Source organism: Lissotriton helveticus, chromosome 2_1 (assembly GCF_964261635.1).
Source record: "Lissotriton helveticus chromosome 2_1, aLisHel1.1, whole genome shotgun sequence".
Classification (NCBI taxonomy): Eukaryota; Metazoa; Chordata; class Amphibia; order Caudata; family Salamandridae; genus Lissotriton; species Lissotriton helveticus.
In genome coordinates this window covers 40142301-40158609 of record NC_136059.1, presented here as the reverse complement: position 1 = coordinate 40158609, position 16309 = coordinate 40142301, and the positions used below count along the sequence as shown (strand labels likewise).

General features: G+C 44.3%; 1 protein-coding gene across 1 annotated transcript in view; it reads left to right on the top strand.

The window, feature by feature from the left end:
• The window catches only part of LOC144820052 (long-chain-fatty-acid--CoA ligase ACSBG2-like), a 452754-nt gene that overhangs the window by 143192 nt on the left and 293253 nt on the right, over window positions 1–16309 (top strand). Inside the window, exon 4 of the mRNA XM_078677706.1 lies at window positions 3419–3539. Coding sequence (XP_078533832.1) covers window positions 3419–3539 — 121 coding nt within the window. The remainder of the gene's footprint in view (window positions 1–3418; window positions 3540–16309) is intronic.

Genomic DNA, 16309 nt, shown 5'->3' with positions numbered 1-16309 from the left:
GCAAGGTTGTCGCTTAGTCTTTGGGAACATGTTTATGTCATTGACTATGAGTTGACAATGATTAGTAATTGGTAATTTAGTCATGCTAAGCTAGGTTAGTTTCACATAATACTACACCCATTTTGTTTTAGAATTCTTCAGGGGGTAATCTGGAGCATCTCAACATGTGTGCTTGGTTTAACAGACTGAAGAAGGAGGAACATTGCATCATCAGTTAGAAGCTATTCAGAAATCATCACTCAGCGACAAATCGCTGCCACTAAAACCTGCAACCCTGTATTGAATTGTTTTCTTTTGGGTTTTTTCAAAATTCTGGAATAATTTAAGTGATCCTGGGCAAATGCTTTTTCTGAATAACTAATAGAGTTGTTGATATGCTATAAATGTATGTCATAACTGTATGCACAGTTGGGTGATGCAATGTCATATCTTTAGGTACAAAAAGAACACATGTAAATAAAAACTGAGAAAAACATCGTCCTCCTTTCCTCTCATCACCTCACCGCGGTGGACCCTGCTTGCGGGTTTTGTGGTCGAGGGTGGAGTCACCTACACACTGTTGATCGGAGGAGCTGCCTCTTTTTATAATCCTTCTTTCAGGAGAAAGAATGATAAGGGCAATCTTCTTTAGCGTTTAAGAAGAAGGGTATCCCAAATATACCATATTAGGTTCGGGAACAAGGGGGACAATATACATCAACCAATAATAAACAGTCTGTTTAACCTGGCTACATTCATTGATGGAATTCATCCATTGTTGCCTGACCTAAAACAATTCATTCAAAATTGTTTTTTTAATACTTCCTAAATTACTTATTTGAGCATTTCTTCTTATTTTCATATATTACATTTTTTAGTATCCTTTTTTCTTCATATTATTCTTAAAACAACCCCCAGAAACTCATTCATTAATTCCATAACCAAATACAACAATAATGAAATCAAACCAGTACAGTAAAATGACTAATCAACCACTCATATATCACTCTCTCATTCATCACCATACTCATGCTCACTCCATACACTCATTTCCCATGTCCCTCAAAACAGTATTCTTCTACAAACAAACAAGGAGCCCACTCTTCATTAATCTTCCATTGTTGCATCTTGAACTGGGATCTTCAGACATTATTGATCGTGGTCAATGCACGTTTCGGTGGATATCAAATTCTTTTAACCACCTTCTTCAGGACTTATTACCCATACTTTTTTTTCTTGACTCAATAGAACAAGTGGCGTAAATTTACATATGTTGGTCCTATCTCCCTACTATATAGCGAGTTTTGAGTAGCGTTTTTTCCATATCTCCAAATGACTCATTCCTGTCCAGTAGATAACAATGAGCGGAATCAATAACAAGTCACCCAAATATTTGATCTACCTTCACAACATGACAAGACTCAAATCCCTTAGTACATTGACAGCAATGATTGTGCCCCTTCTTCCTCAGCCTGATGCTATGTTGCCGACTGGCATCCTCAAAGTTGGGAAATATCCAGAGCCAACTAAGGGATTAGAGTCAGACTATATTGGCTAAATTCCTTCTAGGAATGTAGATAGGTGTAGCGGGAATGTTTATCATTGCTTGACAACCTTCTCTGGCTGCCACTCTACTGTCCTCCAAAATGTCTGAATGGACAAGGGGGAGACACGAGGTATAGCACCAAATATATTCTCACTCCAATAATGTAAGAGGCACAAGGAAAATGGTGCCCTAGAGAGAGAAAACATCACAAGGTATTAAACCCCCTCACAAGATTGACAATAATATAGCAAGTTAAAATAATAGTCACAAAGAAGACTAAAACTCAAATAGAAGAAACAAGGTAATGAATGGTGGACCGTAAAATGCATCTAATACAGAATCTTTGAACGCTGTGATGAGTGATAGTCAAGAGCAGATCCCTTAGACACTGCCTGACAAGGGAGTAGCAAGAAAATTAAAATACCCTCCACTTGAAACATACCTCTAGACCGAGCGTGTGAAGCGAGCAAATGTGACCCTCCTTAGAGAGTTCCTTTTACTTTTCTTTTTTATCTATCCATCCATTTATCCTTCCATCTTTTCACTCATCCATCCATATCTTCATGTGTCCATCTGTGTTTTAACCATCCAGCTTTTCTCTTTTGTTCTTCTGTGCATTCTTCTAAACTTCCATCCATTCACACTTTCACGAGTTAATGCTTTCACTTTTCCATTCAGTTATTCTTTCACAGTTTCATCGTAATTTTCACCTTTCTTCTATCTTTACATTCATGTTTCCTTTCTTCTTTCCTTTCCCCTTCCTTTCTTCTTTCCCTTTGTATCTACCCATCTTTTTTCTCTCATCCTTACTTTTTCTTAGATGTGCTTCTCTGTTATGCTCATTGTTTTGCAATGTGCTTCTCTCTCTGTGTCTTCCACTAATAGTTTTTTTTCTGTATGTATTTCCTTTCCTGTGCATGCCAGCTGAAACTTCACAACACTCAAGCATAGTATTTCCTAATGGTGCTGTTTAGCAGCAATTTGTCTGCCCACCTGTAGACATAACAGGCCCATAAACAACTGGTTCATTTTTATGTGGATCCAGTACACCAGTTGACCAGGCCTATGTGGGATACCTGCTTAATCTTCTACAACGGGAAATTCCGTACGCCCATGCTGTCCTATGCTTATCTGCCCTCAGAATAAACCTGAAAACATTTCCCATTCTCTTGTTATCACTGTTCTCTAAAGAAATGAACGATGTACTTCTGATATTAGGGAACATGTATGTTAGTCCCCCGACCTCAAAGTCCTGGTAATGTAGCTTCATCAGCCTCTATAATTGTCCTTCTTATGAGCCAATCTCCAAACACCAAAAACTGTTATGTGGAAAACAAAATGAGGTTTTTAATGAAACAATGCCATGAAGTTCTTTGTTTAGAGGTCGGAGAATTTCTTTGGTGGGCCAACATGTGGGCACAGGAGGAGTCTGTGTTGTGGATGGCTAGAAGAGCCAGCATTATGGTTGCACGACAACTTATAGGCTTCTTTGCAAATGATACCACTGTAAAGAGCTTTGCGGTTGTATACACCCGGTGGCTGGAAGTTCTTGTGGTGTTGCAGCCTCACGTACAGCTGTGAGTGTGTGCAGTGGCAGTGGGTCAGGATGGAACTAACACCCACAAGGTTGCTTCTAAATAGTTAGCTGCTCCCACCTTTTTTGCTGTCCTTGAAGGTGACATGCACCTTATGCCATCGCAAGGTGTGAGAGCATACAAGCTCTTCACCAGCCTGCCCTATAAACTGTGATGGCCTCCGTGTGGTTTCATCTTGTGTGTTGGGAGTCATTAAAGAGGGCTCAGGAATCACCCTTGCAGTCCTTCATGACATATGTAAGCACCTACATAAACCCAAAGCCATGGATTTCATACTCTCCTCTTCCTTTGTTTGCAGTGGTATTCCTGCTGGAATTTACACCACAAGCTCGGCAGACGCCTGTCAGTACGTGGCCAGCAACAGTGAAGCCAACATCCTTCTAGTGGAAGATGACGACCAACTGAAGAAGATTCTGCAGGTGAGATGTTCACCCATTCTCTCTCCTTCCCTATACACATCTCACAAAACACTTAAGATGGGAATTATTGGCAGGCATATTCTATGGCCTTCAGCATGGTCACGCCAAGATCATCTTACCTCAAAAATGAACAATAAATGTACAGAGCAGCTTTAGGACAAATTGACTGCCATGACCTTCAGATATAAAAGTGTGTCTGATGAGCTTCAGCATCTTTTTGATGGAAACTTTCACCATACACCTTAGTCCTGATCAAGAGTAGTACTCCAATCTGACACAACACCCCACCTCAATCCTGCCATGTACTGAGATCTAAAAGTGCTCAAACACTGCACCTCAGTTCTAACCAGATCTCAGATTTTAAACAGTTCTGATAGCGCACTGAATACTGACCAGCACGAGTACTCCGATTATGCACAGCTCTTCTGGTTCTTCTCAGTTGCGACTAGTACCAGTACTCAGAACAGTCCCTAGAACTAATTTGATCTTATAGTGCTCTGGCAGTGCACTTTACTTCTGAGTAAATCCAAACACTCAGAATTGAAACTGTACAATGCACCTAGGCCTTGACCAGGGCGCCACTCACATCTGCTACTACTCCCTCAACGCACCTTGATTCTGAGCAGCACTCAGATGTAAAAGTGCTCTGACAGTGCACATCCAGTCATCCCCTACACTGAGAGCTATGCATGCTCAGACAGTGCACCTCAATGCTCACCAGCATCTGGACTCTGATCTCACACAGCTCTAACTGTGCCCTTCAGTCATGGAGTCTAATAATCTGAATAAATAATCCCATTCCAACCAATCAAAGGCCTCCTCTGCAGCAAGGGAAACTACTATGGTTCGTCCATGTCATCCCTTATTTGTCAAAGTACATGTACTGTTGTTCTTATATGAGAAGACAATGTATCAGCGATGGCAATAATTCCTTCAACCTGCAAGCCAATGCCTGATTTCCCTTTGCCTGATTGCCCTTTAGGACAGTCCGACCATAAGAGCGAGAATAAAACAAATGCATACTGCAAAGTCAGATTTAGTGATTTCTGCTCTAGAATAAGATTTTATTTCTTTGTTGCACCTTTGTTGGGCTATAAATGCACTTGTGGGGAGAAAGCCTGAAATAGGCAGGTCGACAAGAGAAACAACGATGAAATAGCATCTCTGAAATGCTTTGCTACTGGGCATAAGCCATCCTGTATTTACAATAGAGAGTTGGCCACCATGTCCTTCTCTGGCCATTGTAGTGACGTATGATGTAAATGTAAATGTAAATGTATAGGCATTTATATAGCGCACTACTTACCCGTAGGGTCCCAAGGCGCTTCGACCGCTGCGAAACCCTTCCTGGCTTCCCTGAGAGATGGTCCCTTAATGCGTATCTCCAGGGTGAGACCAGGCATCCCCGGCGGTCTGATGGGGCCGTTAGTGAAGATGAGGCAAGCTAATGCCCAGAGTTGCCGAGTGTGAACGCTGATCAGAGTGGGCACCGAGGCGAGAGAATTATCGAGTCCGCTGACCCTGGTCCAGAAACCTGCCGCGCCGGGAATCGAACCCTGGTCCCGGGCCGTCCTCTGCTCTCGGGTCTGCCGCCTCTAACTAGTGAGCCACACTACTTCATGCGCAGTAGGACCCTTGTGGTCCTTGGCGAACTCCTTACAAAATTACATAATCAGCTGGGAGGTATCTGGGTTTGTCTGAGTGTAGTCAATAAAGTTTATGACACAGTGCATTCAGTTAACATTGGCATGCCGAAGAATAAAGACGTGTGTTACAGAACTCCCTGTGTGGTGTGGTCAATTGTGTGCTCCAGAGCGGGGGAAGACGCAACAACTGGTGACGAGAATGGGAATCATACCTCGAAGTAATAAGACTGCTCTCCCTAAGAGTTTACCAGGGTCCAGCAACCTGCTTGTCCAAACCACGTGCGCCCAAAGAAGTAGTCTACAGTTGCCGTATTTGAAGTCAAAAGTGCCACTCTAGCAAGGCCCTCGAAGAAGTGGCAGTCCAACAGAGGCAAAAACAACAATTGATGGACAGAATGCAGAACAATGTCATACATTCACCCCACTACAGAGATCAGGGCCTAAATCCATCGTTTGTTTGCACTCCACACCACCCCAGTTCAGACATGGCCATAAGCAAATCAGCCTTGACCCTGTGCCTGATGGGAACAGTCCAGCCCGAACTGCCAAGCCATGTCTTTCCTGGGTGTGAGTGTTTGATTGGTTCAGATGCTCTGTCCATCACCACCGCCTTTTGTACCACTTTGTTTGCCATAAGTTGGCAGGGTATGCTCAGACGTGAGTCCCTTGCTCACTTTGCCGCTGTATTAAAGCAAGCCGGGCTGAAGATGGCTGAAATGCCAGAAATCGGTCCTCGGAAGCTTGTTTCCGGTCCAGGGAAGGCATTGCTTGGCAGTTCGGGCTGGACTGTTCCCATGAGGCACAGGGTAAGACTGATTTGCATATGGCCATGTCTGAACTGGGGTGGCAGAGTGGGCTAAAGAACGGTGATGGATTAAACACAGATCTGTTGACTGGGGGTGAGTGTTTGATTGGTTCAGATGCTCCGTCCATCACCACCCCTTTTTGTAACACTTTGTTCGCCATAAGTTGGCAGGGTATGCTCAGACGTGAGTGTCAGGCGAAGTCTTCCTCGGGGTCTGTCGTGAAGTAATAAGGACCCACCTCTCGATACCTCCAATTCCGAATGTAATTATTACACAGAATCTTGGAGTGATCAAGCGGGGGGGAAAAGGGATTTGGGAAGGGAACAGCAGGGAAGGAGATCTGAAAAGGAAAAGTTATTTACATACACTCCGGAATCCAAAGTTGACCAAAGACCTTTAAAACCAAACTTGGGTATCTTCTAAAACACTAGACTCTCATCAAACTCTCACTGAGAATTCAAATAGCCTCTTGTAAATATGCGTTCATTAATCACAGTTCTATGCACTATGTTAAGTTGTCTCTTCTCTTGTGAATTGCGAAAGATTCTTCTATCTAAGAAGCAACACCACTTTTAGTAAATACACTCCTTTACCAAAGCTTGAAGAACAAACTATAATTATCACAATCTTGTCTTTCCATGAAAAAAACACCTTTTGACCTTTTCACCAAAATTCTCAAATAAAGAATAGCGCCAAAAATATACTGTTCTAAAATTGAATTAACACGCTAATAAATAGTTAGCTTTGCGCTTCTCAGGAAATCATATAACCATTGCCAACAATGAGATGCACTACACTGGTTCAAAGGAAAAAACATTAAAGCGATATAGAATCACAGTGCATTTAAAACTTCAATGGTTACTTAGCAAACTAATTGTCACTTTTAAACATGTAAAATGCACTTAAGACATTTTGCGCCAAGGAGCTCTGATTTCTTAGCCCCTACCTGTAGAGTACGACCTACTCTACTTCTCTGGAGGACAGACGTCCCTTCTGGGCTCACCAAACGACTCTTCTATCCTGGAATCCTGGAAATGAAGAAAGCTGGAAACTGCCACGCCCCCAGGAACGATCTCCGAAAGCCTCCGGTGATTTCCTGCTTCAAAACGCTGGATCTGGGAAGAAACAGGTTGGGGAGAAAGGAGAGGCACAACCTATCCCTAGAAAGGTCCAGAATAGTAAGCACAGAAGATAGGGCGCGGTCGCGTAAGCAAGCGTGCTTACGGCGCTCACGCATGCGACCAGTCTACCAAACCTCACGCATTAGGCGGACGTTCCCGACATGCCAAACCTCACGCATTAGGCGGAATAGCAGAAAACAGCAGTTTAAGGACAGACAGCCTGCACAGACATCCTAACAGGGATGTGAGACAGAGGAACAAGCAGGCCTAGCACACATCAGCCACCAACGCCCTCCCAAGGATGACAGATGCATTTTCCCACACGGGAACCCCCGAATGCCGAGTGGGGCGGGCCCTAGACCGCAAGCCACCCTAGCCCTGACAGTACTCCCCCCTCCCAAGAGCGGTCTAGGGCCCGGCTTCAGAGGGTGAAGGAGGTGGAAACGGCGTACCAAACGCGGGGCATGAACATTGCCAGCCGGCTCCCAGGAATCATTCTCAGCACCATACCCCTTCCAGGAGACAAGATACCACAACCTAGAGCCTCGACGTTTAGAATCCAAAATGTTCTGAACCTCATATTCCCAACTGCCATGAACCAAAACTGGTGCTGGACGAGGAGCCAGGTTCTGATTAGCAGGTTTAAGAAGGGAAGTATGAAAGACTGGATGAATGCGCAGGGACCTGGGCAATAACAGTTTGAATGTCACAGGGTTCACCTGACGCAGGACTGGATAAGGACCAATGAACTTAGGTTGAAACATACTCTTGTGTTTAAAGTTCAAATTCTTCGTGGATAGCCAGACTTTGTCTCCAGGGGCATATTCAGGACCTGAACGGTGTCTCTTATCATACTGTTCCTTGTATTTCCTTTTGCTTTGCAATAAACGGTCCTGAACCTGACGATGAATAGCCTGCATGAGCTGCACAGAGTCTCTAACTGCCGGCACACCACTCCCATCATTGGGCAGAGTCAAAGGAATGGTGTTAGGTACATATCCGTAAAGAGCTTCAAACGGGGAGGACCCGGTTGACGAATGAGGCGAAGTATTGTATGCAAACTCAGCGATCCAAAGTAAATCCAACCAGGATTTCTTAGAGTCTGTAACGTAACATCTCAAGTATTGCTTCAATGTTTGGTTCAGTCTTTCGGTCTGCCCATCAGTTTGAGGATGGTAACTGGTGGACATATTGGAAGTGATCTGTAGATTTTTACACCATTGCTGCCAGAACTTAGAAGAGAACTGAGAACCACGGTCTGAAAGCAAAATTGAAGGCAAGCCATGTAAGCGCACCACGTGTTGCAAGAACAACTGCGCTAATTGTCCAGCAGTTGGCAATTGTTTACAAGCGATGAAATGTGCGTATTTGGTTAAACTGTCCACAACCACTAGAATCACAGTATGCTGATTGATTGGTGGCAAGTCAGTGATGAAATCCAATGAAATATGTTTCCATGGTTCAGTTGGTGTTGGTAAAACTTGCAAAAAACCTTTTGGTTTCGTGTGATCAGATTTAAATCTTGCACAGACCTCACAATCGTTAGCCATCATTATTACATCCTTCTGTAGCGTAGGCCACCAAAACATCTTTTGTATTTTTTCCACAGTCTTTCTGGGGCCTGGATGTCCTGCCATTGGATGTGAATGTAACCAGTTGAACACAGTTTCTTGTAAATTCAAAGAGGGCAGATATACTTGTTTTCCATGGAAAGGTATTCCTTCTTTGATAGTTTGATCCTTTTTGGGGTTCAACCATAGTTTCCACTGAGAAGGAGGAAAGCTTTCATGAATATTCTCCAGAAACTGATCTGCCGAGAGCACACTGATTACCTTGCCAGGATCGATTATAGGTTGTGGCGTCCCTTCAAAGCGATGCAAGGAAGAGTCTTTTCTAGACAATGCATCGGCTTTCTTATTGTCTTGCCCTGGGCGAAAAGTTATTATGAAATCATAACCAGCAAAGAACATCATCCATCGGAGTTGTCGTGGGGTTAGCATTCTAGCTGAACTCATAAACTGTAGATTTCTGTGATCTGTATAAACTGTTACAGTAAATTTCGCTCCCATTATGTAGTGTCTCCATTCTTTGAAGGCCTCGAGAATAGCAAGTAGTTCTTTTTCAGCTATAACATAGTTTTGCTCTGCGGGATTTAATTTTCGAGACATGTAAGCAACAGGATGCATTTGACCAGTAGTGTGATGCCTTTGAGAGAGAATGGCTGCTATGGCTACATCAGAGGCGTCAGCTTCAATGATGAAAGGTTCTTCTACGTTGGGATGCATAAGAACGGGTGCTTCAGTAAAGGCCTTTTTTAGCTTCTGGAATGCATCTTCAGCTTCTGAGGTCCATTCAAATTTCACCTTTTTCCGCAACAAACGTGTAACAGGAGCCACCACAGCAGAAAAGTGATCAATGAAGCGTCGATAAAAATTCGCGAAGCCCAAGAAACATTGTATGTCTCGAATTGATGTCGGAGTAGGCCAATCAGCAACCGCCTTGATCTTTCTGTCAGTCATTTTCATTCCAGTGGGAGTGAGAAGAACTCCTAGAAATTCAACTTCTCGAACATGAAAATCACATTTTGATAGCTTACAATATAAATTGTGAGATTGAAGAGTGCTCAAAACCTTTTTGACATGACCTTCATGCTCAGCTTCAGAATCGGAATAGATCAAAATATCGTCTATGTAGACGATAACAAAAAGATCCAAAAATTCTTTCAAGGCATCGTTAAGAAAAAACTGGAAAGCTGCTGGTGCATTGCACAGCCCGAATGGCATTACCAAGTATTCAAATAATCCGTATCGAGTCTTGAAAGCAGTCTTCCATTCATCACCATGCCTGATACGAACCAAATGGTAGGCCCCTCTAAGGTCCAATTTTGTGTAGATTTCGGCCTTCTTAACTTGGTCTAACAGAACAGGGATGAGTGGTAATGGATATTTATTTTTGATAGTGATTTTATTCAACGCCCTATAGTCGATACAGGTCCTTAATTCCCCATTAGCTTTTGGAATGAAAAACAACGGAGATGCTGCCGGGGACTTGGAGGGGCGGATGAAACCATTCTCCAAATATTGATCAAGATACTGTCTTAAATGTTGGTTTTCTTTTTCAGACAGGGCATAGATGCGGCAATTTGGAACACTAGAACCTGGTACAAGATCAATTTGACAATCATAGCTACGATGAGGAGGAAGGAGGGCTGCTTTAGCTTCACTGAACACCTCTGTGTAGTCTTTGTATATTTTAGGCAAAAGTGTTTCTTTTTCTTCTGCTGTGGCCACTTGACTTAGAGTTGTTTTTGAGGTGTTTAGACAAGATGAATGGCAAAAGTCAGACAAAAACACCAGTTCTCTCTTCCGCCAATCTATGGTTGGATTATGTAAACAAAGCCAAGGCATCCCAAGAATGAAACCATATTGAGGTGCTTGGATAACATCAAATTGGAGCTCTTCTTTATGAATTTGTTGCTTAGCATCTTCACAGAACATAACGACTTTAGAAGTTTGCATGGTTACTGGCCCTCCAGCTAAGATTTTTCCATCCACTGCTTGGACAATTTCTGGAGTCTCTTTTTGTTCACAGATGATTCCTAGGCGTTTGGCAGTTTCTAAATCCACAAAATTACCTGTAGCTCCGGAATCAACTAAAACCTCCATTTGACATGTTTCCCGACTTAACCTGATTTGCACTACTAATCTAAAATGTGCTTTGTAGTTAGAGACACATGAGTTCACGGAAGGGAAGGCAATGGTTCCCAAGAGATCTCCCTTCAAACATCTTGGGCCAGTTAGTTTTCCGACTTTTGATCTGTTTTTTCCAGAACTGCTGATTTACTAGGGTTTGGAAATCTTCCTTTAGGCTTAGTCAAACAGTCTTTCACGAAATGTCCTTTTCGACCACAATAAAGGCATTGCCCATTCTTTCGTCGATTGTCTTTTTCTTCCTTAGACAAGGGTTGTCTTAACGTTCCTATTTCCATTGGCTCAGAACTAGCTTCAGTATTTGAAAATTGTGATCTAGATTTGACTTCAGATCTCCAACTAGGTTTGTCCATCTTTTTTCTATCTGTTCTTCGTTCAGAGAGTCTGTGATCCAATCGCAGAGTTAGGTTAATCAAATCAGAGCAAACAGTTGGTTGAGGGTCTATTTGCGCCAAAACATCTTTTAGATCATCTTTTAAACCTTGATAAAAAAGAGCTGCTCTTTTTTCCTCTGGCCAGGAAGTTTCAGCGATCAGTCTGTTGAAGTGAGACAAATAAGAAACCAGGTCTCTATTTCCTTGTTTTAACTGAAGCAGTTCTCGATCTGCTGATAAAGTTACAGTACGTCGGTCGAAAACCTTTTCAAACTCTTCCACAAAGCGTTTCCAGTTATATAACAGGGTGTCATCTTGTCTGACCAAAGGAACTGCCCAGTTTGCGGCATCACCGGTCAAATATGAAATTAAAAACGCTATCTTAGACTGAGGGGTTGGAAACGCAGCTGGTCTACAAGCAAAATGTAACTCTATCTGGGTCAAAAAGATTTGCACCTTGGAGGAGTCCCCAGAAAATCGTTCAGGAGCTGCTAAAGGAATCTGAGGAGGCACTGTAACAGCTATGTTAGTGGTTGCTCTACTAGCACCAGTTTCCTGAACATCATCAGGAAGAGGAGTACCTTGCAATTGCATGTTGTCTACCTTAGCTGCTAACAAAGCAGTTGCATTCATGGTTTCTTTCAGGTCTGATTGCATGCGCATGATCGCAGACATTATGTCATTGATGGTAGTCATTATGACTTCACGTTCAGACCGGGAGGAAAATTATTCGTGGGCTTACTATTCTGTCAGGCGAAGTCTTTCTCGGGGTCTGTCGTGAAGTAATAAGGACCCACCTCTCGATACCTCCAATTCCGAATGTAATTATTACACAGAATCTTGGAGTGATCAAGCGGGGGGGAAAAGGGATTTGGGAAGGGAACAGCAGGGAAGGAGATCTGAAAAGGAAAAGTTATTTACATACACTCCGGAATCCAAAGTTGACCAAAGACCTTTAAAACCAAACTTGGGTATCTTCTAAAACACTAGACTCTCATCAAACTCTCACTGAGAATTCAAATAGCCTCTTGTAAATATGCGTTCATTAATCACAGTTCTATGCACTATGTTAAGTTGTCTCTTCTCTTGTGAATTGCGAAAGATTCTTCTATCTAAGAAGCAACACCACTTTTAGTAAATACACTCCTTTACCAAAGCTTGAAGAACAAACTATAATTATCACAATCTTGTCTTTCCATGAAAAAAACACCTTTTGACCTTTTCACCAAAATTCTCAAATAAAGAATAGCGCCAAAAATATACTGTTCTAAAATTGAATTAACACGCTAATAAATAGTTAGCTTTGCGCTTCTCAGGAAATCATATAACCATTGCCAACAATGAGATGCACTACACTGGTTCAAAGGAAAAAACATTAAAGCGATATAGAATCACAGTGCATTTAAAACTTCAATGGTTACTTAGCAAACTAATTGTCACTTTTAAACATGTAAAATGCACTTAAGACATTTTGCGCCAAGGAGCTCTGATTTCTTAGCCCCTACCTGTAGAGTACGACCTACTCTACTTCTCTGGAGGACAGACGTCCCTTCTGGGCTCACCAAACGACTCTTCTATCCTGGAATCCTGGAAATGAAGAAAGCTGGAAACTGCCACGCCCCCAGGAACGATCTCCGAAAGCCTCCGGTGATTTCCTGCTTCAAAACGCTGGATCTGGGAAGAAACAGGTTGGGGAGAAAGGAGAGGCACAACCTATCCCTAGAAAGGTCCAGAATAGTAAGCACAGAAGATAGGGCGCGGTCGCGTAAGCTAGCGTGCTTACGGCGCTCACGCATGCGACCAGTCTACCAAACCTCACGCATTAGGCGGACGTTCCCGACATGCCAAACCTCACGCATTAGGCGGAATAGCAGAAAACAGCAGTTTAAGGACAGACAGCCTGCACAGACATCCTAACAGGGATGTGAGACAGAGGAACAAGCAGGCCTAGCACACATCAGCCACCAACGCCCTCCCAAGGATGACAGATGCATTTTCCCACACGGGAACCCCCGAATGCCGAGTGGGGCGGGCCCTAGACCGCAAGCCACCCTAGCCCTGACAGTGAGTCCCTTGCTCACTTTGCCACTGGATTCAAGCAAGCCGGGCTGAAGACGGCTGAAATGCCAGAAACCGGTCCTCGGAAGCTTGTTTCCGGTCCCGGGAAGGCATGGCTTGGCAGTTTGGGCTGGACTGTTCCCATGAGGCACAGGGTCAGACTGATTTGCATATGGCCATGTCTGAACTGGGGTGGCAGAGTGGGCTAAAGAACGGTGATGGATTAAACCCAGATCTGTTGACTGGGTGTGAGTGTTTCATTGGTTCAGATGCTCTGTCCATCACCACCCCCTTTTTTAGTCCAACAGAGGAGCACAGTCAGAACGCCCGCCAGAAGCCTACTGGTAACGCCAAAAGAAGAGATACTGTGCCACAGTGTAACACAGAGCCATCATCCATTCAAAGCGATACCAAAGGGGATGATGGATGGAGCGTTTGAGCAAATCAAACACTCATCCCCAGTCAACTGATCTGGGTTTAATCCATCATCAATCTTTAGCTCACTCCACCACCCCAGTACCAACATGGCCATATGCAAATCAGTCTGAACCTGTGCCTCATGGGAACAGTCCAGCACGACCTATGACCCTGCTCGCAGGCAGGTCACTCCCCACGCTGCTGCACGGCTCTGCCTGCGTTGTTTTTGCCTAATCTTGTATTTTTCCCCTGTGCGTAACTTGCTTTCTTGCCCAGACTTGTTTTTATTCCCCTGTGCCTGTACTTGCTTTCTTGCCCAGACTTGTTTTTATTCCCCTGTGCCTGTACTTGCTTTCTTGCCCAGACTTGTTTTTATTCCCCTGTGCCTGTACTTGCTTTCTTGCCCAGACTTGTTTTTATTCCCCTGTGCCTTACTTGCTTTCTTGCCCAGACTTGTTTTTATTCCTCTGTGCCTGTACTTGTTTTCTTGCCTAAACTTGTTTTTCCTTCCTGTGCCCAGTTCTCCCGCGACCCCTGCCCGTTTTTCCCACCGCTGCGTCCCTGCAATCCCATTCGCCATCCCGTCTCCCAGCTGCTCCTCCCTCCCACATCCCCTCATATGGAAGCCGCTACGCGGCCGCGCTCAGCGGGCGTGCCGCTGGCGCACCTAAGGCAAGCCCGTCTGTGGCTGTCCATGCTTGGACCGCGCCCAGCGCCAGGACCCCTGGACACCACGAACGCCACGACGCCCGACACCGCTACGATGCCAGAACCCTCCACGCACTCAACACCGGACAATCACACACCTGCTTCCTGGCCGCCCCGAAGCGCACCCACAGAGCTTTCACCTGCCGGAACTGCAGCTTCACAAGCATCCGCCCCACCATGCTGCCGACCAGGAAAGAACCCAACCACCTCAGATGTATCCTTCTCAACAACCGCTCCGCCTGAAAACATGCCGTTGAACTCTGGGACCTACTCGACTCAACCTCCCCAGACGTCGCCTTCCTGACGGAGACCTGGCTGAACTCCGCCTCGGCACCCGACATAGCCATAGCCGTCCCGGAAGGCTACAAGATCACCCGCAAGGAAGAGAACAGTAGGTACATTACTACTTTTTCATCTCATGTTTGTTTGTTCAGATACAAAAGACTCAGCATTGGTGCGTCGTTGGCTGCAGAAATCTTTCGGGATTTTATTCGCAGAGTAATTCAACACGTCACATATGCTTTTAACTACAATGTTGATATATTAGTGTCTGGGGCCATCGAAGGCAGTATGATAAAACTCTTACACAAGTATGCCGCTTGCTCGCTGAGGCAGGTCTCACTTTAAATACATAAAAGTGTGAGTTTCAGAAAACCATAATTAAATTCTTTGGGCATATTTTCTCTGAAGGGGGAATGACTCCTGATCCAGAAAAGGTACAAGCATTGCCATTCAAGACTCAACACTCGGGTAGAAGCGCACCCGCTGATACCGACTACATCGACCATCATGCCCCGGGGTCACACGCTGATGGGACGAGCAGTGTGCGACCTCATTCGGACATAGCATTGCCATTCACTTGTCCCCCTCAGGATGTAACCATCCTGCTATCGTTCTAAGGCATGGCCGGCTATTACACCAGATACGCCTTCGGGCATTCGGGCCTTCGGGCCTTCGTGCGCTAAATAAATCTCTCTCACATCACATCACACATCACTTTGCCACCGTGAGTGCCCCATTAGGTTGACAAAGAAGAAATTTCCCTTCCAGTGGTCCTCTGAATGTGACTGAAGTTTCAAGAAAATCAAACCCACAATTGAAAATGCAACTGAAATGGCCTATTTTGATCCAAAGCTACATACTGAGATCATAGTAGATGCAAGCCTGGTGAGATTGGGTGCAATCCTTGCTCAACACAATGGGCGTTCAAATGCTCAGAGACACATTGTGGCTTACGCTAGCAGAAGTCTATCTCAGTCTGAAAGTGCCTATTCTTAGCCAGAAAAAGAGAGCCTGGCTGTAGCGGGGGCTTGTGAACATTTTCATGTTCTTCTGTACGGTAAGCATTTCACCTTTGTTACTGACCACCAGGCATTGCTCACCATTTTCATAAAACCGAAAGCCAAGATGTTCCCTCGCAATAAGAGGTTGGGGTTGAGACTGCAAGAATAAGATCACACTATTGTGCATGAGCCAGGGAAGGATCAAAACCCTGCAGATTACTTCTCACGAATGCTGTTACAGCGCCACAGTGCAACTTCTAGAACGGTTGAAGACTATATTCAAATTTCATAGTAAAGTCTAGCACCCCTGCAGCTTTATCCATTGAGCAGATCATTGCTGCTACCAACACAGAGAGAGAGACATTCTCATACTCAAGGATATCACAGCAACGCAGTCATGGAGAAAACATACTCGCCCTCCTACAGATGAGTTTGAATATCAAAAATGTTAAAACGCGCAAGAAGAATTTTCCGTCACTCAATAAGGCATTGTGCTAATTGTCATACCTGAGAGCCTAAGGTGTCTGAACTGGCACACATAGGAAATTGTGGCAGAGTAGCCACCAAGCGAACTCTCAGAGACTGAGCGTGGTTTTCTCGTCTAGATGAACGAGTCGAGAAGCAACTGAAAGCATGTCACCTGTGTA